Source organism: Saimiri boliviensis, chromosome 11 (assembly GCF_048565385.1).
Source record: "Saimiri boliviensis isolate mSaiBol1 chromosome 11, mSaiBol1.pri, whole genome shotgun sequence".
Lineage (NCBI taxonomy): Eukaryota > Metazoa > Chordata > Mammalia > Primates > Cebidae > Saimiri > Saimiri boliviensis.
The window spans coordinates 14460393-14488022 of record NC_133459.1 but is presented as its reverse complement, the minus strand read 5'-3'; the positions used below and the strand labels follow the sequence as shown (position 1 = coordinate 14488022).

The following is a 27630-nucleotide window of genomic DNA, read 5'->3' as shown; positions in this document are numbered from 1 at the left end:
GCTACTCAGGAGGCTGAGGCAGGAGAATTGCCTGAACCCAGGAGGCGGAGGTTGCGGTGAGCCGAGATCGCACCATTGCACTCCAGCCTGGGTAACAAGAGCGAAACTCTGTCTCCAAAAAAAAAAAAAAGACTGCAGGCTGAGAATGAATTGATAGGAAGGAAGAAAAATAGAGGGAAGATGATGGTAGTAACCCCAAATTTTCCTTTTTTTTTTTTTCTTTTTTTTTTTTTTTTGGTGAGACGGAGTTTCGCTCGTTACCCAGGCTGGAATGCAATGGCGTGATCTCGGCTCACCGCAACCTCCGTCCCCTGGGTTCAGGCAATTCTCCTGCCTCAGCCTCCTGAGTAGCTGGGATTACAGGCATGCACCACCATGCCCAGCTAATTTTTTGTATTTTTAGTAGAGACGGGGTTTCACCATGTTGACCAGGATGGTCTCGATCTCTTGACCTTGTGATCCGCCCGCCTCGGCCTCCCAAAATGCTGGGATTACAGGCTTGAGCCACCGCGCCCGGCCCTTGTAACCCCAAATTTTCAGCTTATAAAATACCTCATAATAGACATCAGGTTTTTATTGTTTTTAAATAATTAAAGCTAGTTTCAAAAAATATAATTGCATACATCTGGATGTTGTTCTTGAGAAAAATCCTACTCTGGTCTGACATATGGTTCAGAGATCCTTGATGCTTGGATCAAAGAATTTTTTTTTTTGAGATGGAGTATCACCTTGTTGCACAGCCTGGAATGCAACGGTGCAATCCTGACTCACTGCAACCTCCACCACCCAGGTTCAAGTGATTCTCCTGCTCAGCCTCCCAAGTAGCTGGGATTACAGGCATCTGCCACCATACCCAGCTAATTTTTTGTATTTTTAGTAGAGATGGGGTTTCACCATGTTGCCCAGGCTGGTCTTGAACTCCTTACCTCAGGTGATCCACCCACCTCGGCCTCCCAAAGTGCTGGGATTACAAGCGTGAGCCACCGCGCCTGGCCAGAACTAAGAATATCTTACATATCAAGTGAGCGGTATAAATGTTAGATACTAAATTCTTCAAGTCAGTGCTAAAGGTATTGGCTCAGGGAAGTTCTTAAAAGTTCTCTGGATTTATACTTTCATCTGTGCATCTCTGCTAACTCTTCTCATGCCCCTGGGGAGCTAAATGGTGTCATTTTATAGGAAAGAAAGAAGAAAAGGGACTTGCATAGGTTCTCAGTGCTGAGTATACCAAAAGCTACCACGGTTTAGAAGCTACAGCTCCCAGGTCCTATATGCCAGGCTAAGCTGACCTTATTAAAATGAAAGGAAGATAAAAGAGAATTTTAATCCTTGCACAAAGGACCTACATATTGTATGATCCCATTTATATGAAATGTCCCAAACAGGTAAATACATAGAGACAAAAAGTAGACTTGTAGTTGTCTAGGCTGTAGAGCCCAGGGAGAAATGGGAAATGACTATAAACGGGCATAGGGTTTCTTTTTTAGGTAATGAAGATATGCTAAAATGGATTGTGGTGATGGCTGCACAACTCATGATTATAGTACAAAATCCTTTAAATGAGTGAACTGTATCTCAACAAAACTGTTATTAAAAAAAAAAGAAAAGAAAAGAAAAGCAGAAAAGTAAACAAGGAGAGCCAGAATGAGGGGCTAGGCCGGAGTCAATCAAGATCCCTTCAACTCCAAAAATATATTTGATGGTCAAATTTGTCTCAACAACTGAATACTTTTTAAAAAGATAATTGTGTTTAATGTTATAAATGACAGTACAAGAAGCAATTCCACAGTGATTAGAATTATAGCACAATATTTACACTATCAAGGATTTTATATAAACTAAAAAAAAAAAAAAAACAAGAAAAACCAAAAAACAAACGTCTCAAGTCCTGAAGCCTTTTTGGACCTCAGATAGAAAAAGAGAATGCTTAAACTCAGATGTAACATTGCTACCCTTTAGCAGGGGTCCAACTAGCCACTTTCTTCAATTCCCAACCAAGGAAAAGGTTAAGTGAACAGGATGATCTGTGAGGCAGTTAATCTACACCAGCCAGAAAAAGATATGGGTGGGCCCTCTTCGTAGGTCAAGAAATTTTATCTCCACCCCCAGTTATACATTATCTTGAGAGTCCATTCACTTCAGAATAATTCTCAAAAACATGTTTACTTAATAGACCAGATCACTCCCACCTCAACCTGTTGGCTCTGTTATCCATATGCAACAATACAGAAAACACAAAACAAAACCAAACAAAAAAACAAGTAAATTCGGAATTAACAATCTCATCAAATTAACCAAAGGAAGATGTGGTTTTCACTGATTGTCATAGTTGTTTAAATACAACTGTGGCCCCAAGGGATGAATGTCTTCCAGATCTGGTGGAGCCAGTCCTTGATGGTCTCAAAAAGTTCCAATTTCGGGCCGAATGGAAACACTGTGCTCAAAGCTGCAGTCAGGCATCACCCAGACTGCCAGCATCTGTCACTATAAACTTTAAAACTGGTGACCTACAGGCTAAACACTGTTTAAGAAAATCTATCACAATATGGCAGAGAATGGGGGAAAAAAAAAAAATCACACATTTCACCAAGCTGTTTCACATTAAGACCTTATAAACATTTTGTGGATCATGAGCCACTTTAAGTTTCTGAACAAAACTATGACCCTCTCTCTATCCAGTGCACACACACGTTCATACCCACACAATTCTGTATATTATTTCAGTGATACAGAAACCTACTAAATCCCAATGCACAGATTTCAGACTACAAACATCTATTATAAAAGGTGCATCAAAGATAAATGTTTCTTTATATGTGATTAACACAGCTAGTAGGAAAGAGCCAGAACTTGGTCAAGCTGATTAATGTTTATCAAGTTCAGCATAACAGAAAAAGCATCAAATTTTAATTCCTGTGCCCTGACTTTACAGCTCTGTAACTTTAAAGACACTATTTAAAATCTGAGCTTCGCCGGGCGCGGTGGCTCAAGCCTGTAATCCCAGCACTTTGGGAGGCTGAGGCGGGTGGATCACGAGGTCAAGAGATCGAGACCAGCCTGGTCAACATGGTGAAACCCCGTCTCTACTAAAAATACAAAAAATTAGCTGGGCATGGTGGCGTGTGCCTGTAATCCCAGCTACTCAGGAGGCTGAGGCAGGAGAATTGCCTGAACCCAGGAGGCGGAGGTTGCGGTGAGCCGAGATCGTGCCATTGCACTCCAGCCTGGGTTAACAAGAGCGAAACTCCGTCTCAAAAAAAAAAAAAAAAAAAAAAAAAAAAAAAAAAAAAAAAAAAAAAAAATCTGAGCTTCATAACTGTAAATCATTATGTAAATTTCCCCACAACCAAGTTATGAGATCATGTGAAATGCAGCTACAAGTGCCTGGCTGGCTATAAAATGCTTCATAAGGGCTGGCCACTGAAGGACAGAGACACAAAGTAGCAAAATCATAGGCTTACGTATTCTCTCAAGTTCAAGTCCTTACCAAGGATAAAGATTATTGTGTAAGTATCACTGATAACAGAAGCTAACATTTGTTAGCTTGTTAACAGAAGATAACAAGAAGCTTGCTACGTGCTGAAAATTTTACAAGCATTAGCCTCTGGTCAGCTTTAGGAGTTGGGGTTCCTCAGGTCAGCTTTAGGAATTAGGGTTAATTACGGCACCTATTTTATAGAAGAGGAAATCAATTTAGGGATATTATCCAAGGTTACACAGCAGGGAAAAGGCAGAGTCAAGATCCGTATTCTGCAGTCTGAATCCAAAACTCTGAGGCGCTATGCTCTGCTACCTGCTGGTGGTTGTGCTGGGGGATGTTCAACCACAAGGTGTCTTACTTGGGAACTGCACTGGAGGTCGAGGGTCTGCATTCTCCTTCTGTCGTAAAATCACAACATCGCCATCTTTTAAGCCATAAGAAGCCAATGATCTGTGGTTGTCTGTGAGAGGTCTTTCAGCATAGACAATCTACAATGAGAAAAGATATACAACAGTATAAAGCACTGAGAAATAACATAGTGCAAAGCAAAAGGACCAGTTTTCCTCTGAATCAGATGTCGCACTCCCTGTTCAAACCTTCCAGATTCTCACCACACCTAGAATAAAACCCACAGTCCTTCCCGTCACCTACCAGGACCAAACAATTTGGTCCCTGGCTCCCCTTCTGACTTCACCATCCATGATGACTGCTGTTTCTCAAAAAACAGGGAGCAACTTCCCCTTGAGGGCTGTTTCTCTTCTTCTACCTGAAGAATGTTCTTTTTCCACTCATTTTTTTCTTTTACGTCTCTGATCAAACATCACTCTTCAGAGTTCCTCCCTAATATGTTATTTGGAAATGTACTCTCCACTAACACAATCTATATTTACTTATTTATTGTCCTCTGCACCATTAATTGTCAACTACTTGAAGACAAGGACTTTGTTTCATTCACCTGAACATAAATGCTTAGAACAGGGCCTGTTATATGACTGATGCTCAAATATTTGTTGAATTAAACAATGAATAAATTTATGGAAATAATGGATATAATTTTAGATTTAATTTTTAGAAGGGAGGAAAAGGGGATGATTTATTCTGGGCATGCTAACTATAGTACTATTAAATAATGTGTGCACTTTTAAATAATCTTGTACATTGGCAAAAGGTTCCCAAATATCATCCTTCCTGTATTGTATTCTTCCTTCTCTTCTACCATCCCCAAAGTTTTTTTCTGTTTTTTTCTTTTTGAACAAATGGCTCCAGAATCATCCCCAAAGTTGTATCATTCTTATGTTTATGACTAGAAATAAAGTGAAAGTAAAAAAAGAACTGGCCAGGCATGGTAGCTCATGCCTGTAATCCTGGCATTTTGGGAGGCCAAGACGAGCGGATCACGAGGTCAGGAGATTGAGACCATTCTGGCTAATATGGCGAAACCCAGTCTCTAATGAAAATATGAAATATTAGCTGGGTGTGGTGGTGCGTGCCTGTAGTCCCAGCTACTGGGAGGCTGAGGCAGGAGAATCACTTGAACACATGAGGAGGAGGTTGCAGTGAGCTGAGATCATGCCACAGCACTCCAGCCTGGGAGACAGAGTGAGACTCAGTCTCAAAAATAAAGAAAGAAAGATTGCTCATGTACGGCAAGTATAAAGAAAAAAATAATAAAAAAATTTTTAAAAGAGAAAATAAAAAAGAAAAAACAACTAAATAAAAGTGGAAAAAATTAGGGATGTACTACTAATAAAAATATTTTTATGATGTGTAATCAAACTGAAGAAAACCTAAGAGCACAAAAATAGATGAAATAATGTGTTGTAGAAACAACAAAAATATACTATAATTTTATCATGAAAAAACATAAAATCTGCCCTGTATTGCTACACACTCCAGAAAGGCATTCAGAATAAACTCAGGCCTTAGAAGGTTTTCCTCCTAATGATTCGCTTTTTACCAGGCCACATGCAAACTGAGGAACCTGAGTTCTGTCCTGGCTCTGCCAGTAACTCCCTGCAAGTGGCACATCACTCAGCAGGACCAGGCCTGACCCTTCCCTAGTATCAAGCAAGCAGAGGGACTAGATCATCATTACAGCTGTCCCTTCCAGGTCTCTCTGCTAACATTATTATTCTATAATGTTTCCTTACAGCTTTCACAGTAAGGTTACCTGAAATAAAAACTGAAAATATGGTGGCTGGGTGCAGTGGCTCACACCTGTAATCCCAGCACTTTGGAAGCCCAAGGCAGGCAGATCACGAGCTCAGAAGCTTGAGACCAGCATGGCCAACACGGTGAAACCCCATCTCCACTAAAAATACAAAAATTAGCCAGGCATGGTGGAGTGCAGGCTGAGGCAGGAGAACTGCTTGAACCCCAAAAGTAGAGGTTGCAGCCGGGCGCCGTGGCTCAAGCCTGTAATCCCAGCACTTTGGGAGGCCGAGGCAGGTGGATCACGAGGTCGAGAGATCGAGACCATCCCGGTCAACATAGTGAAACCCCGTCTCTACTAAAAATACAAAAAATTAGCTGTGCGTGGTGGCACGTGCCTGTAATCCCAGCTACTCGGGAGGCTGAGGCAGGAGAATTGCCTGAACCCAGGAGGCGGAGGTTGCGGTGAGCCGAGATCGCGCCATTGCACTCCAGCCTGGGTAACAAGAGTCAAACTCTGTCTCAAAAAAAAAAAAAAAAAAAAAGTAGAGGTTGCAGTGAGGTGAGATTGAACCATTATACTCCAGCTCTGGGCAACAAGACTCTACTGGGGGGCAGGGGCAGGAGGGGAAACCAAATCTGAAAATACAGCATTGAAACTAGAAAAAAAGTGATTCTATCATATCTGCTCTCAGAATTTATAGACATGAGAAACAGAACAGGAAAATGAGTTCCTATCAAAATCAAATTCTTCTGAATATGAGAAAATTTGTAGGCCAAATTATACAAATTTTATGCATGACTTGAAAAAATAGTTAAGTTCTTTATTATTCTTATTTTTTTGTTTTCTTTGTTGTTCGTATTGAAAAAATACTGTAAGTTCTTAATGCTCAATCCGCTGAGCTAAAACACATTTCAGATCTGGTACAATGGCTCATGCCTGTAATCCTAGCACTTGGGGAGGCTAAGGCAGTAGCATCGCTTAACCCATTCATGCCAGAAGCTGCAAATTTTTTTTGTGAAAACTCAGACCTTGGCGATGACCTTGAGCAATAGGATATAAATAACTCCCACGAGCTTAGCATTCCAATAATGGAACACTAGGCATAAACTTGGAGTTTGAGACCAGCCTGGGCAACATAGTGAGACCCCATCTCTAAAAAAAATAAACAATTTAACAGCCAACCATAGTAGCATGTGAATGTAGTCCCAGCAACTTAGAAGTCTAAGGCAGGAGGACTGCTTGAGCCCAAGAGGCCCAGGCTGTAGTGAGCTGAAGTTGTATCACTGCACTCCAGCCTGGGGCAAGACAGTGAGACTCTTGTCCCTTAAAAAATAAAAACAGAACCACATTTCAACAGACTGCACTCCCATCATTCCATTCACACACCCTTATTTAAGCACATATTTCATAGTAAAAGTACATCAGCATCAACACAGATTTTTTGCAAAACAACTGAGAGTCATTACAACTTGTGAGACTGCCTGGAAAAAACATATACACCAGAAGTGACAAGCATTACAGGTTGCAGTGAGCAACAAGAAAAGAGGCATGCCAAGGGAAATGGCAGGTAGCAGGCTCTTCCAGTGCAGTATCAACATTGTGAAACCACTGTAATAAAGTCATCAGTAAGCAACAACCTACTCTTTAATTTTCCAGTTTCATAAATTCAACTATCAGTATATTTAGAGATACATGAATAGTGTCCTGGGAGCAGAGGCACATCTAACTGTATTTATAAGAGAAAATGTATTTATTTACAAGGAGGATTCAAACTCAGGAGGATCAAAATAATCCTATCCAGGCCGGGTGCAGTAGCTCACGCCTATAATCCCAATACTTTGGGAGGCTGAGGTAGGAAGATCGTCTGAGTCAAGGAATGCAAGGCCGGCCTGGGCAACACAAGACCACATCTCTAACCAAAAAAAAAAAAAAAAAAAAAAAAAAATTAATTAGCCAAGCATGGTAGCATATTCCTGTAGTCTCAACTGTTTGGGAGACTGAAGCAGGAGGATCACCTGAACCCAGGAATTTGAGGTTGCAGTGAGTTATGATTGCACAACTGCACTCTAGCCTAGGCAACAGAATAAGATCTCTTTTTTTTGAGACAGAGTCTCGCTCTGTTGTCAGGCTGGAATGCAGTGGCACAATCTCGGCTCACTGCAACCTCTGCCTCCTGGGTTCAAGCAATTCTCCTGTCTCTGCCTCCCAAGTAGCTGAGACTACAGGCACACGCCAACACACCCGGCTAATTTTTGTAATTTTCAATCATGTTGGCCAGGATGGTCTCGATCTCCTGACCTTGTGATCCACCAGCCTTGGCCTCCCAAAGTGTTGGGGTTACAGGCATAAGCCACCACCACACTCGGCTAATCTTGTCTCTTAAAACAAAAACAAAAACAAAAAACAAGAAGAAAACTGCAACTGGAACAACTGTCTGATTTCAAAGCCCATACTCTTGAGTAGTATCATATACAGCTTTCCCAAACATAAGCCCAAAGTGGCCTAGTGAATTAGCTAGGTGACTTTAACAAGCACTACTAGCCATCCATTGCCAGTAAGAAACTCTATTCAGCAGGAGGATCAAAATACTGTCCGCTGCCTCAACACATCCCCATGCCCTGAACATGAAGAAGAAACCACCACCAACTCCCTGCTCTGACTCCCACTTCACAGATGCCACACTTCACTCCATCACTGTTTAGTTGCCACAATATTGCCTCAGCAGACAATATCATTTTTTAAAGGAAGGCAGCATGACCTAACAATAAAAACGTAAAACCCAGATCATCACCACATCGAGCATGTCTGTCAAGTATGAAATGTTGCTTCAGCGCCAATTTCCTGGAAACACTAGACTGAAGAACCTGGGTGAGGAGCACACGTTCCTCACACCGACGAAGCAGCAGCTGTGCTCCATTTTAGTCTGAGGACATACATGAGATCAACTAAAGCGCAGCTAAATTTGTAACTGCCACAAAGAACTGATTTCTTTTTGTTTAAATAGGCTTAAGAGTCCAAGAAAGACAATTATTTTGCAGCAAAAGTCCCAAAATAAATCCGAGTGATCTTCCAACGGAACACAAGTATCTATTAGACATGGCCTCAAATCTCTACCAGTCAAAACAAAAGGCGTTCCACTGATGGCATTCTTGATCCTTCCACCATGCATGTTACCCAACTCAACAGCTACAAAGCCCAAAATTCAAGTTTTGCCAGTTATAAAAACATACAACAAGAAAAGGTATACAGCTATGAGTCTTAATCAGCAAAACTGGCACAACTGCTGGTACTTACTCCAGAGGAGGCACCCCAGAGACTGAATTATAATCTTAATCAACATTTAACAATAGACTAATTAATAAAACTCCAGAACTTTTAAGCATGAGGTCAGATGTTTTCTGGTCTCTGAATGAGAGCCTTCTATTAACAGAAAGCTTAACAATAAAATTCTAGCATTAGGGAACATAAACTGGTAGGCCAGGTGCAGTGGCTCACACCTATAATCCCAACACTCTGGAAGGCAGAGGCAGAAGGACTGCTTGAGGCCAGGAGTTCAAGCCCAGCACTGGCAAGACCTCGTGTCAAAAAAAGAAAGAAAGAAAGAAAATAGAAGGGAAAAAAGTCACAGCTACTTGGGAGGATCCCTTGACCCCAGAATGTTGAGGATGCAGTAAGCTATGATTGTAACACTACATTCCAGCCTGGGCTAGAGTGTGAGACCTCATCTCTAAAAAATAAAGAATAAAGATAAAATAAGGATCATAAACTGGCCACAAAACACCTGTTAACTATATATGAATGGCTTCATACTAGCATTAATCAAATGCCCACTATATACCAAGTTGACTACATATAATAGATATGTAATATCTATCCCCATGTAATAGCCAGTTCGACTTGTATAATAACCCTCTGGCAGGCAATTTGGCAACAGTTACTAAAAGCCTAACTCTCTGGAAGGCAATTCCGCAACAGTTACTAAAAACTTTTCAAAGAGTTTATACCTCTGATCTGGCAACCACATATCTAATAATCTACCCTGATAAAGTAACAGAAATGGAGGATACAGCCTTAAATATAGGGATGTTCATGGCAATGTTACTTACAACTGCTTCCAATTTTCCCCAATATTATGCCCAACAAAAGGAAGGTTGCTAAATAAATTACAATATATCTATATGATGGCATATTATGTAGCCTTTGAAAATTATTAATTTGGGGCCAGGTACAGTGGCTCACGCCTGTAATTCCAGGACTTTGGGAGGCCAAGGCAGGTGGATCATCTGAGGTCAGAAGTTTGAGACCAGCCTGGCCAACATAGTGAAACCTCCATCTCTACAAAAAATTTAAAAATTAGCCAGATGTGGTGATACACACTTGTAGTCCCAGCTACTTGGGAGGCTGAGGTGGGAGGATCACTTGAGCCCAGGAAGTTGAGGCTACAGTGACCTGTGATTGTATTACCGCCTAGGTGAAAGAGCAAAACCCTGTCTCAAAACAAAAAACAAAAACTACACAGAAGATAAAAATACTAGTTTACAAACCACAAATCATGCTGTGTGCATTTCCAAGATCATACAGTTAACTGCCTTTTTTTTTTTTTTTTTTTTTAAGAGGGTTTCGCTCTGTTGCCCAGGCTGGAGTGCAGCAGCGCAATTTCGGCTCACTGCAACCTCTGCCTCACAGGTTCCACCAATTCTCCTGCCCCAGCCTCCCGAGTAGCTGGAATTACAGGCATGCACCACCACACCTGGCTAATTTTTGTATTTTTAGTAGAGACAGGGTTTCACCATGTTTGCCAGGCTGGCCTTGAACTCCTGAACTCAGGTGATCCATCTGCCTTGGCCTCCCAAAGTGCTGGGATTACAGGCATGAGCCACCACTCCCTGCCCAGTTTACTGATATTATTTGCCTTTCATTTGAGGGTCCTTTTATGTTCTGCATACTTTGTCCATATGCCACCTACAGAGGTAAATTATCATGATGTTTCAAAACTATGACCACATTAATTTAAAGTGAAGCTTAGTTCTGATAACTGTTTGAAGTTCACCCAGACAAGTCTGCATCAAAGCATCAAACAGAGCCATGACTGGCTTCCAAGCCCACACTTCTATTAAGAGACGGAACATGCCCAGCTTTAATCACATGTACAAGTAGAGATGGCTTCTGTTCTAAACTTGTTACCACTGCATTATACCTACTATAATCAGACTAGAGCTATTAAAAATTAACACCTTTTCCAACTGTATGCTCATGCACAAATGACACTGAATTCTAGACCAGTCATCACTAATGCAGGGCAAGACAATTCTTCAAGGGTATAGAAAGAAAAAGAGTATTAGAATTTTTTTTTTTTTTTTTGAGACGGAGTTTCGCTCTTGTTACCCAGGCTGGAGTGCAATGGCGCGATCTCAGCTCACCGCAACCTCCACCTCCTGGGTTCAGGCAATTCTCCTGCCTCAGCCTCCTGAGTAGCTGGGATTACGGGCACGCGCCACCATGCCCAGCTAATTTTTTGTATTTTTAGTAGAGACGGGGTTTCACCATGTTGACCAGGATGGTCTCGATCTCTTGACCTCGTGATCCACCCGCCTCGGCCTCCCAAAGTGCTGGGATTACAGGCATGAGCCACCGCACCCGGCCGAGTATTAGAATTTTAATTTCGACTTTAGTTCATCCTTAATTCCATTTTCTGTCTGTGTACAACATTACTTTATATATATAATGTATTATATGCATATATAATGCATATAACATGTTTTGTGTATCATGTATTATACATGCCCATATATAATGCATACAACGTATCTGTTCATGTATATAATGTATTATATAATAACAGCATAATCTGAAACATTTCACTGTTAATGCTACATGAATGTAAGTTTGGACACCAGTGGTCTGGACACATAGTGGCAGGAAAAAATAGCCAGGAAATGGAGTCAGAAATGAGAGGTGAAGGAATGGGAATGGAGAGGGTAAACAAGAGGAGGAGTTAAACAGTGTAGGAAAGGAAGCGAAGATGAGTAATATGAGAGAACCACGGGAGGTGATGGGGGCGGGGAGCACTCAAGTAAGTGAACAGATATATTTGTGGTAAAAACTATAATGATGTTTACTTTTATGATTTGATGAAAGGAAATGACTCAAGTGTCTAGGGTGGATCCTGTTCCTGCCTGATGGGCAAGCAAGTGAAAGACAACCGACCACCAGACACCTTAAAATAGATACTGTGTTGTCAGGTTACAATGGAGCCAACAGAACAGACTGGAAAAACAGGAGCTGTTTATGGCTATCTAATACAGGCTTAACACCAGTTGGAACCTAAGTTTCTATATGCTAATTTGGCTTGGGAAAGAAGTAAATGCCGTAGCACTGACATAATGCACAAGAAAGAATTTTGAGTTAGCCTATATTCAATTACTAAGGTATTCCTAACTTTCCCAATTGGCAGAGAGCAATGCCTGCCCTGATCACACAATAAATTGTCTTTTGTGATGGTTGTAACAAGAAATTTAAGTAAATTAAAGGAGGCATCAGATATCCCTTTACTTTACTTAAATTCCTTGTTAAAGCCATCACAAGTGCATAAATGGGAAAAAACTCAACCTTTGTCTTTTCCCAAGCCCTAACAACAAAACCAATTTACATTTTATTTTTTTATTTTCCCTACCAAGTGATTATAACCAGGGTAATATAACAGCTAGAGAAAAAAAACACACACACACTCTTCAAAAAATTGAAGAGTCAGCCAGTCACAGTGGCTCATGCCTGTCTGTAATCCCTGCACTTTGGGAGACCGAGGCTGGAACACTTGCGGTCAGGAGTTTGAGGTCAATCTGGCCAACTTGATGAAACCCATCTCTACCAAAAAAATACACAAAAATTAGCTGGGCGTGGCGTCCTGCGCCTGTAGTCCCGGCTACTCTGGAGGCTGAGGCAGGAGAATTGCTTGAACCCAGGAGGTGGAGGTTGCAGTCAGCCAAGATTGCACCATTGCACTCCAGCCTGGGCGACAGAGCAAGATTCCGTCTAAAAAATAAATAAATTAAAAAAACAGTGAAGAGTTGATTTCCCCTCTCTATTTAAACAGTCCTTTCCAGCCGGGCGTGGTGGCTCAAGCCTGTAATCCCAGCACTTTGGGAGGCCGAGGCGGGTGGATCACGAGGTCAAGAGATCGAGACCATCCTGGTCAACATGGTGAAACCCTGTCTCTACTAAAAATACAAAATATTAGCTGGGCATGGTGGCGCGTGCCCGTAATCCCAGCTACTCAGGAGGTTGAGGCAGGAGAATTGCCTGAACCCAGGAGGCGGAGGTTGCGGTGCCATTGCATTCCAGCCTGGGTAGCAAGAGTGAAACTCCGTGTAAAAAAAAAAAAACAACAATAAACAGTCCTTTCCTACTTCTCCACGAGGCATTCACTGACAGGAACTGGTTCCTGAGCTTTTGTGGATTAACTTTCAAAATTCTTTCTGAATAGCTTTATGCCAAGGTTCTAAAGTTCACATTGTGTAAAGGAATCATACTTCTGAACAACGTATTGACACATTTGTTTACCATAGACAGCAGAACAAGCTGTAGTTGGGCAATCGGTTTGGAAACTATTTCATAACTGCAGTAGAAAATCAAGATTTACATTACGGAGCTTTGGGAGACCTCTATAATTTTCTTAATGTTTAGACTATGTCCTCCAGGCTAACTTTATCAAGTCACAATCTAAATGTTTTAGTGTTAAGGTTACAGCATTATTGTCACTTCCCACTGACGAAGACTGATAGCAGTCCCAAAGCACTTTAAGAATTACTTTGCTTAAAATATGAGGCTGAACTTCTTTCCAGCAAGCTGAGTAGGGAAATGAAACCACCAAACAGCAATGATACTAGGCCGTTTCCAAGTAAATATCCTTTTAAAGCACTGAGCTTTGAACTGACCCAAACTCTGAACTGTGACCTGAAAGAAAAAGGGCCTTCTGGCTTCCTACCAGGGTAGAACTGAAAGAAACAGTTTGAGCTGAACCAATAGGTACTGTTTTTCAAAAGAATTTAACCAGAAACGCATACCGTGGGTAAAAGAGCACTTCCAAAGACCCCAAAACGAGGTAGTGCACGTCTAAAACTTTTTTTCTTTCACCGGAAGTGCAAATCTGTGTATTTAAAGGCAAACTGCGTGTATTTAATCAGAAACCCTCTTTAAAAAAAAAAAAAAAAAAGCAGAAGAACATCTATCTACCACAGTGATCCAAACTGGTATTTCTGGTTTGCAGGATATATGAACCCTAGCAAACCCAGAGCTGTTTCTGAGGTCCACAGCGATATCCCATATTGGGGATCGGAAAGAGAAAAGGGGGTCCAAGAGGCAAAGGTGCGGAGGGCTAGGGCTGCTCAGCAGTCCAAGCGCCCCTCACGTTGCAGTGGGTGCGCCTGCGGTCAGGTTCTCCGCTCCCTCTCCTCGTACCCCACCCCACCCCACCCCACGTTCGGGGTGTGTGAGGGCAGCTACCGATGCCAGCTCCCCAGCTCCATCCCGGATGCCGGGGTGAGCTAAGAATGGCTATCCCTGCTCCCCCACCAGCCCCCTATTCTTCACCAGTAGCGAAGGGAGAGAGTGGGGCCCCAAGGCGGGGAGGGCTTAGCTCCGGGGCAGGCCCCGCTCGCTGCCCGGCGTACCTGGCTCTCGGCTGCGGGGATGCCAGACTCGAGCTCGCACAGCGCGCGGAAGTTGTGCAGCTCGAAGTCGGCGTCGACCTGGAGGGAAAAGGTCACCTCGGAGAGGTCCCTCCGCACACAGTACACGGTGAGCAGCATGGCCCGGGCCCGACCCGGCTCGGCTCGGCTCAGCCCGGCCTGGGCGCTGGGCGCAGGGGAAGAGGCGGCGGCGTGGCCTGGCTGGTGCTGCGGGAGGACGGCGCGGGTTGCTCGCTCGCTTCCCTCCCTCACACACGCTCAGTGAGTCACTCCCTCCCGCCCTCACTAACAAGCACGGCCGCCGCCGCCACCCGCCTGCGAGTCCGTCTGCCTGCCAGCCTGCCTCCCACTACTGCCGCCAAGCGCGCCTGCGGCCCGGCGGCCCGGCGCCCCGCCCCGCCGCAACGCGGCTGCCGTAAAGCCCGCCTCGCCTTCCCCCGCCTTCGCGACGCAGCGGGAGGCGGGGCCGGGAAGGGGAGGAGGAAGCCCAGAGAGGATGGGAGGGGGAGGAGTGGGGAGGAGGGGGGAGGAGGGGGGAGGGGCGTGGGAGGGGAGAGGGAGGGAGGGCGAGAAAGGGGGAGGGAAGGAAAGGCACGCGGAGAAGGAAAACTCTGCCGACTGGGTGGCTTGATGACAGAGGTCTGTGGAGGAGTCCCCAATCTCGTTTATTCACCGAACAGGCATTGATTAAGCGCCTACCCTGTGCTGGGCGCTGGTGATGCGGAAATGAATTTTTAAAATCCTTCTCCATAATTCTCAATCTAGTACAGGAGTTGGTTCTAAAACGTATTTTTCGAGGTAGAAACGGAGGCTCAGAGAGTAATTCACTTCCTGTCGCAATGATTTAGGATTAAAACCAAAATCACTACCCTCCCTAGGCTATGGAAGCCAGCTGGCTGTGGCCCACGCCTACCTCCTAGCCCCTTCTGCCGCGCCCTTCCCACATTCTCGGCCCTCCCAGCCGCATAGCTCAGTTCCTCCAAGGCTCCATTCCCCTGTCTTGTAAATATTTTTCTCTCTACTTGGACTGCGTCTGTTTCCTAGCCCTAGAAACTCCCACCACCTAGCGCAGTGCCGTTTTGGGCACAGCTTAGAATCTGCTCAATAAATATTTGCCACTTTAATGGCCTGTTTAAGGCACATAACTGATGAGTGGTACAGGCCCAGAACTAACGTGTGGATGAGTAAGAAAACCAAAACTGAAAGATGAATTTGTAATGGATGCCAGATTAGCATCTTTCCATTTACTCCCACTCCCCCGTCCATGTAGGGAGCCCTCTTCCATTGTAACAGGAGAGAAGGAGGAAATAAAGATGGCTGTGGGTGCAGGGAAGTAGGTAGTTAAGTAGGCTGTTGGTGGCAGGAAAGGGAGAATTAGCAGCTGAAGGCTGTTACAAAGAAAGAAAGTAGCCAGGCGCAGTGGCTCACGACTGTAATCCCAGCACTTTGGGAGGCCGAGGCAGGTGGATCACAAGGTCAAGAGATCGAGACCATCCTGGTCAACATGGTGAAACCCCGTCTCTACTAAAAATACAAAAAATTAGCTGGGCATGGTGGCGCGTGCCTGTAATCCCAGCTACTCAGGAGGCTGAGGCAGGAGAATTGCCTGAACCCAGGAGGCGGAGGTTGCGGTGAGCCGAGACTGCGCCATTGCACTCCAGCCTGGGTAACGAGAGCGAAACTCCATCTCAAAAAAAAAAAAGAAAGAAAGAAAAGAAAAAAAGAAAGAAAGAAAGTAGCTGGGCACGGTGGCTCACGTCTGTAATCCCAGTACTTTGGGAGACTGAGGCGGGTGGATCACGGGGCCAGGGATTGGGGACCAGCCTGGTCAACATGGTGAAACCCCGTCTCTACTTAAAAAAAAAAAAAAAAAAAAAAAAAAATATATATATATATATATATATAATGTTAGCCGGGCTTGGTGGTGCATGTCTGTAGTCTGTAGTCCCAACTACTCGGAAGGCTGAGGCAGGAGAATCGCTTCAACCCGGGAGGCGGAGGTTGCGGTCAGCCGAGATCACGCCATTGCACTCCAGCCTGGGCAATAAGAGCAAAATTCTGTCTCAAAAAAAAAAAAAAAGAAAAGAAAGAAAAAAGAGAGAGAGAGAAAGTAGAGGAGCAGGGAATTGAGAATGCTTATATCCTCTAAGAGCAACAGAAAGCTTGACTCTCAGTGGCTTAAACAAGCGAGGGTTTATTTTCTCACAGGAGAGAAGGCCTGGAGGAAGACAACAGCATTGGTTGAGTGGCTCGATGACATCAGGGCCAATACTTATGTAATTGACCTTCTCTTGAGGGTCGTCTTCATGCATCGTTTTCCCATTCAAGGAGAAAGCTTGCCGGAAGTCCCTGTGCCCATTTTTGCTTACATCTCACTGGACAGAATTGTGTCACAAAGACTCGAGAGAGGCTAGGAAAGTATTTAGTTTTGCCTAAAGGGCATAAACAGGGGAAAGGGAGGTTGGGAATGAGTATTAGGAAAGACATACACAGTGCCTTCTACAGTGAAGATTTGAAATAACCATTGCACATTGAATCAAGTTTAGCAGAGAAATGTTCTAGGACTGACCAGTGGTGGTATCGAGGAATCAGATGAGGCTGCAGTCATTGATTAATTGTTGTTAAATTTGTTCTAGTGGTGCTCAGGTTCCCTGGTCTGGCAGATTTCATTCTCCAAAGATGGCCATGACAGTGTCTCCCATCCTGTATGCTCTTCCTACAATGTAATTTTGACATTCCTCCCTTTCAGAAGTGGGGTGTTTGTACCTCCCTTAGAATCGTGGCTCAGCAGACTAACTCTGGCATAAGTGACATTATGTATGTGATTTCCCTGCTTTTTTTTTTTTTTTTGAGACATGGTTTTTGTTACCCAGGCTGGAGTGCCATGGCACAATCACGGCTCACTGCAGCCTCAGCCTCCTGGGCTCAAGCGATCCCTCCAGCTCAGCCTCCCCAACAGCTGGAACACAGGTGTGCACCACAACACGTAGCTATTTTTTTTTTTTAAATAGAGATGAGGTCTTGCTCTGTTGCCCAGGCTTGATTTCCTTTTTATTATAATTTTACATTATTTTTAATTTTTAAAAAACAGGGGTGAGGTCTTGTTCTGTTGACCAGGCGAATCTCCAAATCCTGGCCTCAAGTGATCCTCCCACCTTGGCCTCCCAAAGTGCTAGGATTACTGACGTGAGCCATAGTCCCCAGCCACTTTGTGTGATTTCTGACGCTAGGTCTTGCTTGTGTCCACCCGGAGCCAGCAGTTCTCATCCAGCATCCAGCAAGATAACCCAGACACCAATGGAGGGGACAGAACAAGGGTGGACAGGCTCAGGGTAGAGCTGCTGCTTCTGGCATCGCTCCTACTCATGCAGATTTATTCAGATCCAACTATTGTGACGTTTTCAAGTAACTACTCCCAAGGTACCTTGTCTGCCCCAAAACCAGCTAATGCCATCACCAAGGGAGTTGGCAGTGCCCTGCAGTCAACTGCCAGTCTCCTCATGATCTTGCTTTTTCTTCTGTATTTCTACTGTTAAGAAACATCTGCTGGGCACGGCGGCTTACACCTGTAATCCCAGCACTTTGGCAGGCTGAGGGGGGCGGATCACAAGGTCAGGAATCCGAGACCGGCCTGGCCAATATGGTGAAGCCCTGTCTCTACTGAAAGTACAAAAATTAGCTGGGTGTGGTTGCAGGTACCTGTAGTCCCAGCTACTCGGGAGGCTGAGGCAGGAGAATCACTTGAACCCGGGAGGCGGAGGTTGCAGGGAGTCAAGATAACAGGACTGCACTCCAACCTGGGCAACAGAGCAAGACCCCATGTCAAAAAAAAAAAAAAAAAAAGAAAGAAAGAAAAAGAAAGAAATGTCTGTACAAGAAAGAAATGTCTATACTTCCATGTCTTCTAAACCTCGGTGGCTCACCCATGTAATCCCAGCACTTTGAGAGGCCAAGGTGAGCAGATCATGAGGTCAGGAGTTCGAGACCAGCCTGGCTAATATGGTGAAATCCTGTCTCTACTAAAAAAATAGAAAAATTAGCTGGGCATGGTGGCACATGCCTGTAGTCCTAGCTGCTCCAGAGGCTGAGGCAGGAAAATGGCTTGAAGCCAGGAGGCGGAGGTTGTAGTGAGCCAAGATCGTGCCACTGCGCTCCAGCCTGGGAGACAGAGTGAGACTCTGTTTCAATAACAATAATAATAATAATGAGTACATTTTTTCTTGTCTAGAAATAAAGACTGTGGAGTGGAGATTCAGTTTTCATTTGGTTCATTAAGTCTATAAGGCAGTAAAACTGCTAATATAAAAGTCTTTCATTGTTGGGGGTTGGGGGTGGCTCACACCTGTAATCCTGACACTCTGGGAGGCCGCAGCAGGAGGATCTAATGAGCCCAGGAATTGGAGACCAGCCTGGGCAACAGAGTCAGACCCCATCTCTACAAAAAAATTTTATTTTTATTTATTTATATTTATTTTATTTATTTATTTTTTGAGCTAGAGTCTCATTCTGTCACCCAGGCTGGAGTGCAGTGGTGTGATCTCAACTCACTGCAACCTCCACTTCCCTGGTTCAAGTGATTCTCCTGCCTCCGCCTCCCAAGTTGCTGGGATTACAGGCCTGCATCACCATGCCTGATTAATTTTTATTTTATTTTATTTTTATTTTTATTTTTTTGAGACGGGGTTTCGCTCTTGTTACCCAGGCTGGAGTGCAATGGCACGATCTCGGCTCACCGCAACCTCCACCCCCTGGGTTCAAGCAATTCTCCTGCCTCAGCCTCCCTAGTAGCTGGGACTACAGGCGTGCACCACCATGCCCAGCTAATTTTTGTATTTTTAGTAGAGACGGGATTTCACCATGTTGACCAGGATGGTCTCGATCTCTTGACCTTGTGATCCACCCGCCTCGGCCTCCCAAAGTGCTGGGATTACAGGCTTGAGTCACCGCGCCCGGCCTAATTTTTATTTTTTTGTTTTGTTTTTATTTTCCAAGATGGAGTCTCACTCTGCCACCCAGGCTGGAGAGCAGTGGCATGATCTCAGCTCATTGCAACCTCCACCTCCCAGGTTCAAGCAATTCTTGTGCATCAGCCTCCTGAGTAGCTGGGATTACAGGTGCCCACCACCACACCTGGCTAATTTTTGCATTTTTAGTAGAGACAGGGTTTCACCATGTTGGCCAGGCTGGTTTCAAACTCCTGACTTCAGGTGATCTGCCCACCTGGGCCTCCCAAAGTGTTGCGATTACCAGGTGTGAGCCACAGCACCTGGCCATAATCTTTTTTTTTTTTTTTTTTGAGACGGAGTTTTGCTCTTGTCACCCCGGCTGGAGTGCAATGGCATGATCTTGGCTCACTGCAACCTCCACCTCCCAGATTCAAGCCATTCTTCTGCCTCAGCCTCCCAAGTAGCTAGGACTACAGGTGGGTGCCACCATGCCCAGCTAATTGTATTTTTAGTAGAGACAGGGTTTTACCAAGTTGGCCAGGCTGGTATCAAACTTCTGACCTCAGGTGATACAACTGCTTCATCCTCCCAAAGTGCTGGGATTACAAGTATGAGCCACCATGCCTGGCCCAAAAACTTTTTTAAAAAAGAGATGGGCATGGTTACACACCTGTGGTCCCAGCTACTCAAGAGGCTTAGGTGGGATGATTGCTTGAGTCCTGGAGATCAAGGCTGCGGTAAGCCATTATCACACCACTCCAGCCTGGGTGACAGAGCAAGACCCAATCTCAAAATTTTAAAAAGCTTCCATGATTCTATAAATCCTTAATGTATTGTTTCAGCTGTACTAATTTAATGCCAATATATTATGTTTTACATTGTTAGGCTATCACTCTTCTTTTGGTAACTGAACTCTTTTTCCTCTGAGGATTTGGATTTGACATTGCATTTGACCTTTTATATAGTAATTGACATGTGCCAGGGCAATGGTAGACTGCAATGTACCCCCAAGTCCAAGCGTCATCAGTAACTCTTGTTTATCCTTATAGAGTCAAATGGTAGGCATTTCATTTCACCTATTTCCCTTCTGTTCAACAAGGACACCAGATTCATTTAGGAGCTGGGCACGGTGGCTCATGCCTGTAATCCCAGCACTTTGGGAGGCTGAGATGGGCAGATCACTTGAAGCCAGGAGTTCGAGACCAGCCTGACCAACATGGTGAAGTGCCATCTCTACTAAAAAACAAAAATTAGCTGGGCATGGTGGCATGCCTGTAGTCCCAGCTACTTGGAGGCTGAGGCACAAGAATTGCTTGAACTTGGGAGCCGGAGGTTGCAGTGAGCCAAGATTGCGCTACTGCTGTCTAGTCTGGGTGACAGAGTGAGACTCCATCTCAAAAAACAAACAAAAAAAAGATCTGTTTTGAAGGTAAAATCATAAACCTTGAAATTAAAAGGGCAAAGGCCAGGCGCGGTGGCTCATGCCTATAATCCCAACACTTTGGGAGGCTAAGGCAGGCAGATCACCTGAGGTCGGGAGTTCCAGACTAGCCTGACCAACATGGAGAAACCCATCTCTACAAAAAAAAAAGAAAAAATACAAAATTGGCCAGGCACGGTTGCACATGCCTGTAATCCCAGCTACTCGGGAGGCTGAGGCAGAAGAATCGCTTAAACCTGGGAGACAGAGGTTGCAGTGAGCTAAGATTGTGCCATTGCTCTCCAGCCTGGGCAACAAGAGCAAAACTCTGTCTCAAAAAATAAAATAAATGACAAAAATGTAAAGGAGCCAAAACTATGTATCAAGTATTTGGAAAGTAAATACTGAAAGTTAACTTGCATTAAACTCACAAAAACTTTTATATTCTTTTCTGCAAATACTTTTTGCAAACAGCAACTATGGATCAGAATAACCACATTTAAAACACATTTTGGGGTCTTTTGTTTTTTTTTTTAATAGACATCGTCTCACCCTGTTACCCAGGCTAGAGTTCACTGCAGCCTCAACCTCCCGGACTAAAGCAGTCCTTCTGCTTCAGCCTCCCAAGTAGCTGGGATTACAGGTGTGTGCCACCATTCCCAGCTAATTTTTATCTTTTTGTAGAGATGAGGGTCTTTCTAAGTTGCCCAAGCTGTTCTAGAACTCCTAGGCTCAAGCAATTCTCTCACCTCATCTCCTAATGTGCTGGGATTACAGACACGAGCCATCATGCCCGGCTTGAAACGCATTTTTTTATGTCAATATTTTTAGATACTTAGAATCTCGTTCTAAGCCTTAAAGTAGGTTTGATTCTGCAATACAATTTTTTACAACTGTCTCGACACACAGAAACCTATTTAAAAATAGACACTCCCTGAAGTCCTTTGTTCACAGGGTTACACACTGATGCTTAGATGTTCCAGTATCTAATATGGCCACAGTAGTCTTTTTTTCCCATCTTTAGAAACCTACATGGGAACAAGCGGATGGAACAGATCTGAAGCCATGGTGTGTATGAATGAAAACTCCCTTTTGCTTCATGCCAAAATGCTGTACATCTATTTTAGATTGTATATTTGTGTTTTTATGCTTTGATTCATAGTAAATTGTTATGAAATTGATTTGCATTGAATACAAACTACAAATAAAAATAAATCAGTGGCTGAAAAAAAAGTCAATACAGCTTCTCCCTGATTCTCCTGGAACACTTGCTCTTGGAACCCAGCAGCCATGCTGTGAGGAAGCCCAACTACAGCACACACGGAGACCACAGAGAGAAAATATGTGTGGTTGTTCCAGAAAACAGCTCAGCTGAGGTCAAAGCTGATCAGTGGGAAAACTCACCAAGCATAGGAGTGAAGACATTTTCAGATGACTTCAACACTGGATGTTGAATCATCTTCAATTTATGAGTCTTTCCAGCTGAGGTTTCAGACATCATGGAGCAGTCTCCACTGTACTCCTTTTGAATTTCTGATCTACAGAATCTATAAGCATAAATAAAATGAAAATACAAAGTAAAACCAAAATGAGGTACCACTTTATGCTCACTAGATTGGCTAAAATAAAAAAGCCAGGGTTGGGTGCTGTGGCTCACGCCTGTAATCCCAGCATTTGGGAGGCCAAGGCACGCAAATCACTTGCAACCAGGAGTTCGAGAGCAGCTTGGGTAACATGGTGAAAACCCCTCTCTACTTAAAATATAAAAATTAGCAGGCTGTGGTGGCATGTGCCGGTAACTTAACTACTCCGGAGGCTGAGGCAGAATTGCTTGAACCCAGGAGGTAGAGGTTACAGTGAGCCAAGAATGCACCACTGCACTCCAGCCTGGGTCACAGAGGGAGACTCTATCCAAAAAGATACTCAAAAGAAAAAAAAAAAGAAAAAAAGGCCGCATGCCGTGGCTCAGGCCTGTAATCTCAGCACTTTGGGAGGCTGAGGCAGGTGGATCACGAGGTCAGGAGCTCGAGACCAGCCTGGCCAATACAGTGAAACCCCATCTCTACTGAAAATATAAAAATTATCTGGGCATGGAATTACTCACCTGTAATCCCAGTTGCTAGGTGGCTGAGACAGAAGAATCACTTGTAACTGGGAGGTGGAGGTTGTCACTGTGCTCCAGCCTGGGTGACAGAGCAAGACTCCATCTCAAAAATAAAATAAAATAAAATAAAATAAAATAAAATAAAATAAAATAAAATAAAATAGATGATAACAAGTGGTGATGAGAATGTGGAGAAATAGGAACTCTAATATGCCACTGACAGGAATGTAAAATGGTGCAGGCACTTTGGAAAAATGTTTGGCAGTTCCTCAAAAAGTTATACATACATAGCCGGGCGTGGTGGCTCAAGCCTGTAATCCCAGCACTTTGGGAGGCCGAGGCGGGTGGATCACGAGGTCGAGAGATCGAGACCATCCTGGTCAACATGGTGAAACCCCGTCTCTACTAAAAGGTGCAAAAAATTAGCTGGGCATGGTGGCGTGTGCCTGTAATCCCAGCTACTTAGGAGGCTGAGGCAGGAGAATTGCCTGAGCCCAGGAGGCGGAGGTTGCGGTGAGCCGAGATCGCGCCATTGCACTCCAGCCTGGGTAACAAGGGCGAAACTCCATCTCAAAAAAAAAAAAAAAGTTATACATACAGGCTGGGCACTGTGGCACATGTCTATAATCCCAGCACTTCGTGAGGTTGAGATGAGAGAATCACTTGAGCCCAGGAGTTGGAAACCAGCCTGGTTAACACTGTGGAACCCTGTCTCTTAAAAAAAAAAAAAAAAAAAAAAAAAATGGCAGCCAGGCGCGGTGGCTCATGCTTATAATCCCAGTACTTCGGAAGGCCAAAGCAGGTGGATCACTTGAGGTCAGGAGTTTGAGAACAGCCTGGCCAACATGGTGAAACCCCATTTCTACTAAAAATATAAAAAATTAGCTGGGCATGGTGGTGTGCGCCTGTAATCCCAGCTACTCGGTAGGCTGAGGCAGGAGAATCGCTTGAGTCCGGGAGGTGTATGTTGCAGTAAGCCAAGATTGGGCCATTGCACTCCAGCTTGGGCAACAAGAGCGAAACTCCATCTCAAACAAACAAACAAAAACCTAAAAAGGGCCAGGTGCAGTGGCTCGCGCCTGTAATACCAGCACTTTGGGAGGCCAAAGCAGGTAGATCACTTGAAGTCAGGAGTTCGAGACCACCCTAAGTCAACATGGTGAAACCCCATCTCTACTAAAAATACAAAAATTAGCCAGGTGTGGTGGCATGTGCCTGTAGTCCCTGCTACTCAGGAGGCTGAGGTGGGAGAATCACTTGAACCCGGGAGGTGGAGGTTGCAGTGAGCCAAGCTTGCACCACTGCACACCAGCCTGGGCAACAGAGCAAGACCCTGTCTTAAAAACAGACAAAGTTAGACACAGAATTACCAAATGATCCATCAATTCTACCCAAAAAAAAATACCCAAGAAAAACAAAAATATACATCCACACAAAAACTTATACACAAATGTTCATAGCAGCATTAGTCATAATAGTGAAAAAAGTAGAAACACATCAAGCATGTACCAACTGATGAACGGATAAATAAAATGTGATATATCCATATATAGGAATATTATTTGGCAACCTAAAAATAAATATTAGTGTTACAGCTCTTTTAGAATTTGTCTGGCAGGTTTTCTGGTCTTCATTGGAAAACCCGTTTAAAAAAAAACTTAAAATAAGAAGTAGCGATATAGTGATTACTACTAACACATATTTGGTATTTAAAAAAAAGAAGTAGTGATATATACTACAACATAGATTAACCATGAAAATGTTATGCTGTTAAAGAAACCCATCATAAAAGATATATACTGTATGAGTCCAATTATATGAAATATCTAGAAAAGGCAATCCATACCAGACAAAGTTTATTTTATTTTAACTTCCGCCTCCTGAGTTCAAGTAATTCTCCTGCCTCAGCCTCCTGAGTAGCTGGGATTACAGGCAGGTGCCACCACGCCTGGCTAATTTCTGTATTTTTACTAGAGACGGTGTTTCACCACGTTGGCCAAGTTGATCTCAAACTCCTGACCTCAGGTGATCCGCCTGACTTTGCCTCCCAAAGTGCTGGGATTACAGGCGTGAGCCACCATGCCCGGCTGACAAAGCTTATTAGTGGTTGCCTAGGGCTTTCGGGGAATGGGGGGATGGCAGTATATGGGAAGTGACTGCTAATGGGTATAGAATATCTTTTCGGGGTGATGAAAATGTTCTAAAATTGATTTGTTGTGATTATTATGCACCCCTGTGTATAAAGCAAATACCATTGAATTGCACATTTTAAATAGGTGATTTTGTGATATGTGATTTAATCTCAATAAAGTAGTTAAAAATTAGTTCTGAGGCACAGGATCCAAGAAATAGACAGGGCACAGAAGTTAAAAAAAAAAAAAAAAAGTTCACACTGGCTGCTGAATGGAGAATGAGTTGCACTGGGGCAAAAGGAGAAACACAAAAATATTTATGGGGCTAGAGAGGTGGCACTGAAACAGAGAAAAGAAGGTGGATTAGAGAGATACTTTGAAAAGTCAACAGGACTTGCTAATGGGTTGGACCGGGAGAATGAGGGAGAGGGAGGAGTGACTTCTGAGTTAATGAAAAGTAAACCCAAGAAATGATACGCAATCAATAAATCCCAGTATCCAAGATGTATTCTGTGTTGTACTGGATTCAGATTCAAGAATCTAGTACTGGCCGGGCGCGGTGGCTCAAGCCTGTAATCCCAGCACTTTGGGAGGCCGAGGCGGGTGGATCACGAGGTCAAGAGATCGAGACCATCCTGGTCAACATGGTGAAACCCCGTCTCTACTAAAAATACAAAAAATTAGCTGGGCATGGTGGCGTGTGCCTGTAATCCCAGCTACTTAGGAGGCTGAGGCAGGAGAATTGCCTGAACCCAGGAGGCGGAGGTTGCGGTGAGCCGAGATCGTGCCATCGCACTCCAGCCTGGGCAACAAGAGCGAAACTCCGCCTCAAAAAAAAAAAAAAAAAAAAGAATCTAGTACTTGGGGGCCGGGCGCGGTGGCTCAAGCCTGTAATCCCAGCACTTTGGGAGGCCGAGGCGGGTGGATCACAAGGTCAAGAGATCGAGACCATCCTGGTCAACATGGTGAAACCCTGTCTCTACTAAAAATACAAAAAAATCAGCTGGGCGTGGTGGTGCGTGCCTGTAATCCCAGCTACTCAGGAGGCTGAGGCAGGAGAATTGCCTGAACCCAGGAGGCGGAGGTTGCGGTGAGCCGAGATCGTGCCATTGCACTCCAGCCTGGGTAACAAGAGCAAAACTCCGTCTCAAAAAAAAAAAAAAAAAAAAAAAAAAAAAGAATCTAGTACTTGGAATAGGTTAGGGTTAGATTTAGGACATTTTACAACACCCTCCCACCTAGATCCAACAAGCTTATGTGGCAGAGCCCTCAGCTAACAGTTCTGCTCACTGAACTCTCCCCACCAGCCCCTGCCTCTCTTGAGTGTGTAGCAGGGTTCCCACAGCTCTTTGCCAGTCAGCTTCTTTTCTTTCGGGCCTCGCCCCTTTTGGACCCTGCTCAATAGACTCTTGGGATCTGGCTCAGAGTGTAGACTCCTACTTCTCTTATCACTCTATGAGATACACTTTGAACCTCCGTTACCTGTGACCATAAATGGCTAGAGGCATTTCCAGTCCTTAATTCTAAATCAGGATGGGATGGAGTAGAGGTTGAGAGGAAGAGCTGAGAACCCAGAATCCTGCTCTAGACCAGCAGTGCTACCAAGAAGAATAGATCCCGTTTATTGATCATTGCTGTGTGTCAAACACCTTCCAAATGATTACTAACATTTCCTGAATGTTCACTTCGTGCCAGAAAACTCTTCTAAGCACTTTATGTGTGCTGAGTCATTTAATCCTCGCAGAAATTCTAGGAGATGATATCTTCATTTTACAGATGAAACTGAAAGATGGAGAAGGGACAGTCTCTTGCCTAAGGATACACAAGTAATAAATGGCAGCACAAGGATTCAAAGCACCTCATTTCATCCTGCTAGAAGTCCTCAGAGATAGGAACTGTTAGTAATCATTCCCATTTCATGGATAAAGAAACTGAGGCATGGGGATTTTAATTAGTGTACCTGAGTTCACATCACTAGTAAATGGCAGACTCTCTAAATTGGAAGACAGTTGAAGAGTGAAAATATTTTTATTTTTATTTTTCTCTTTGTTTTCATTTTTTGTTGTTGTTTTATTATTATTATTATTATTTTTTTTTTTTTTTTGAGATGGAGTCTTACTCTGTTGCCTAGGGTGGAGTTCAGTGGTGCAATCTCAGCTCACCGCAACCTCCACCTCCCAGGTTCAAGCGATTCTCCTGCCTCAGCCTCCCTAGTAACTGGGATTACAGGTATGCACCACCATGCCTGGCTAATTTTTGTATTTTTTGTAGAGACAGGATTTCAAGATGTTGGCCAGGCTAATCTCAAACTCCTGACCTCAGGCCTCCCAAAGTGGTGGCATTACAGGCATGAGCCACCATGCAGAAAATATGTATTTCTAACCTTTAGAGCAGAAACTCTGCCTATATTTATTACATGGGGAGTAATTAATCCAAAACATTCACTTTCATCACCACATGGCCATCACCAGCAAAGTTTCTTTTTCTTTTCTTTTTTTTTTTTTTTTTTTTGAGACGGAGTTTCGCTCTTGTTACCCAGGATGGAGTGCGATGGCGCGATCTCGGCTCACCGAAACCTCCGCCTCCAGGGTTCAGGCAATTCTCCTGCCTCAGCCTCCGGAGTAGCTGGGATTACAGGCACGTGCCACCATGCCCAGCTAATTTTTTGTATTTTTAGTAGAGACGGGGTTTCACCATGTAGACCA

The 27630-nt window shown here is 44.0% G+C and overlaps 1 protein-coding gene and 1 non-coding gene across 3 annotated transcripts in view; one reads left to right on the top strand and one right to left on the bottom strand.

The window, feature by feature from the left end:
* DDI2 (DNA damage inducible 1 homolog 2) overlaps positions 1 to 14679 on the bottom strand; it is a 59758-nt gene extending 45079 nt beyond the window's left edge. The window contains exons 1-2 of one of the 2 annotated variants that reach the window (XM_039474534.2): positions 14306 to 14679; positions 3840 to 3969 (exon numbers count right to left, since the gene is read on the bottom strand). In XM_039474534.2, coding sequence (XP_039330468.2) covers positions 3840 to 3969; positions 14306 to 14443 — 268 coding nt within the window. In that variant the 5' untranslated portion in view covers positions 14444 to 14679. The remainder of the gene's footprint in view (positions 1 to 3839; positions 3970 to 14305) is intronic. The other variant, XM_039474536.2, reaches the window with a different exon arrangement.
* Positions 14680 to 24377: 9698 nt separating this feature from the next.
* LOC120366199 (U7 small nuclear RNA) lies at positions 24378 to 24439 on the top strand. The gene has a single exon (XR_005580938.1). It is a non-coding gene; the product is annotated as a U7 small nuclear RNA (small nuclear RNA).
* Positions 24440 to 27630: the final 3191 nt, after the last annotated feature.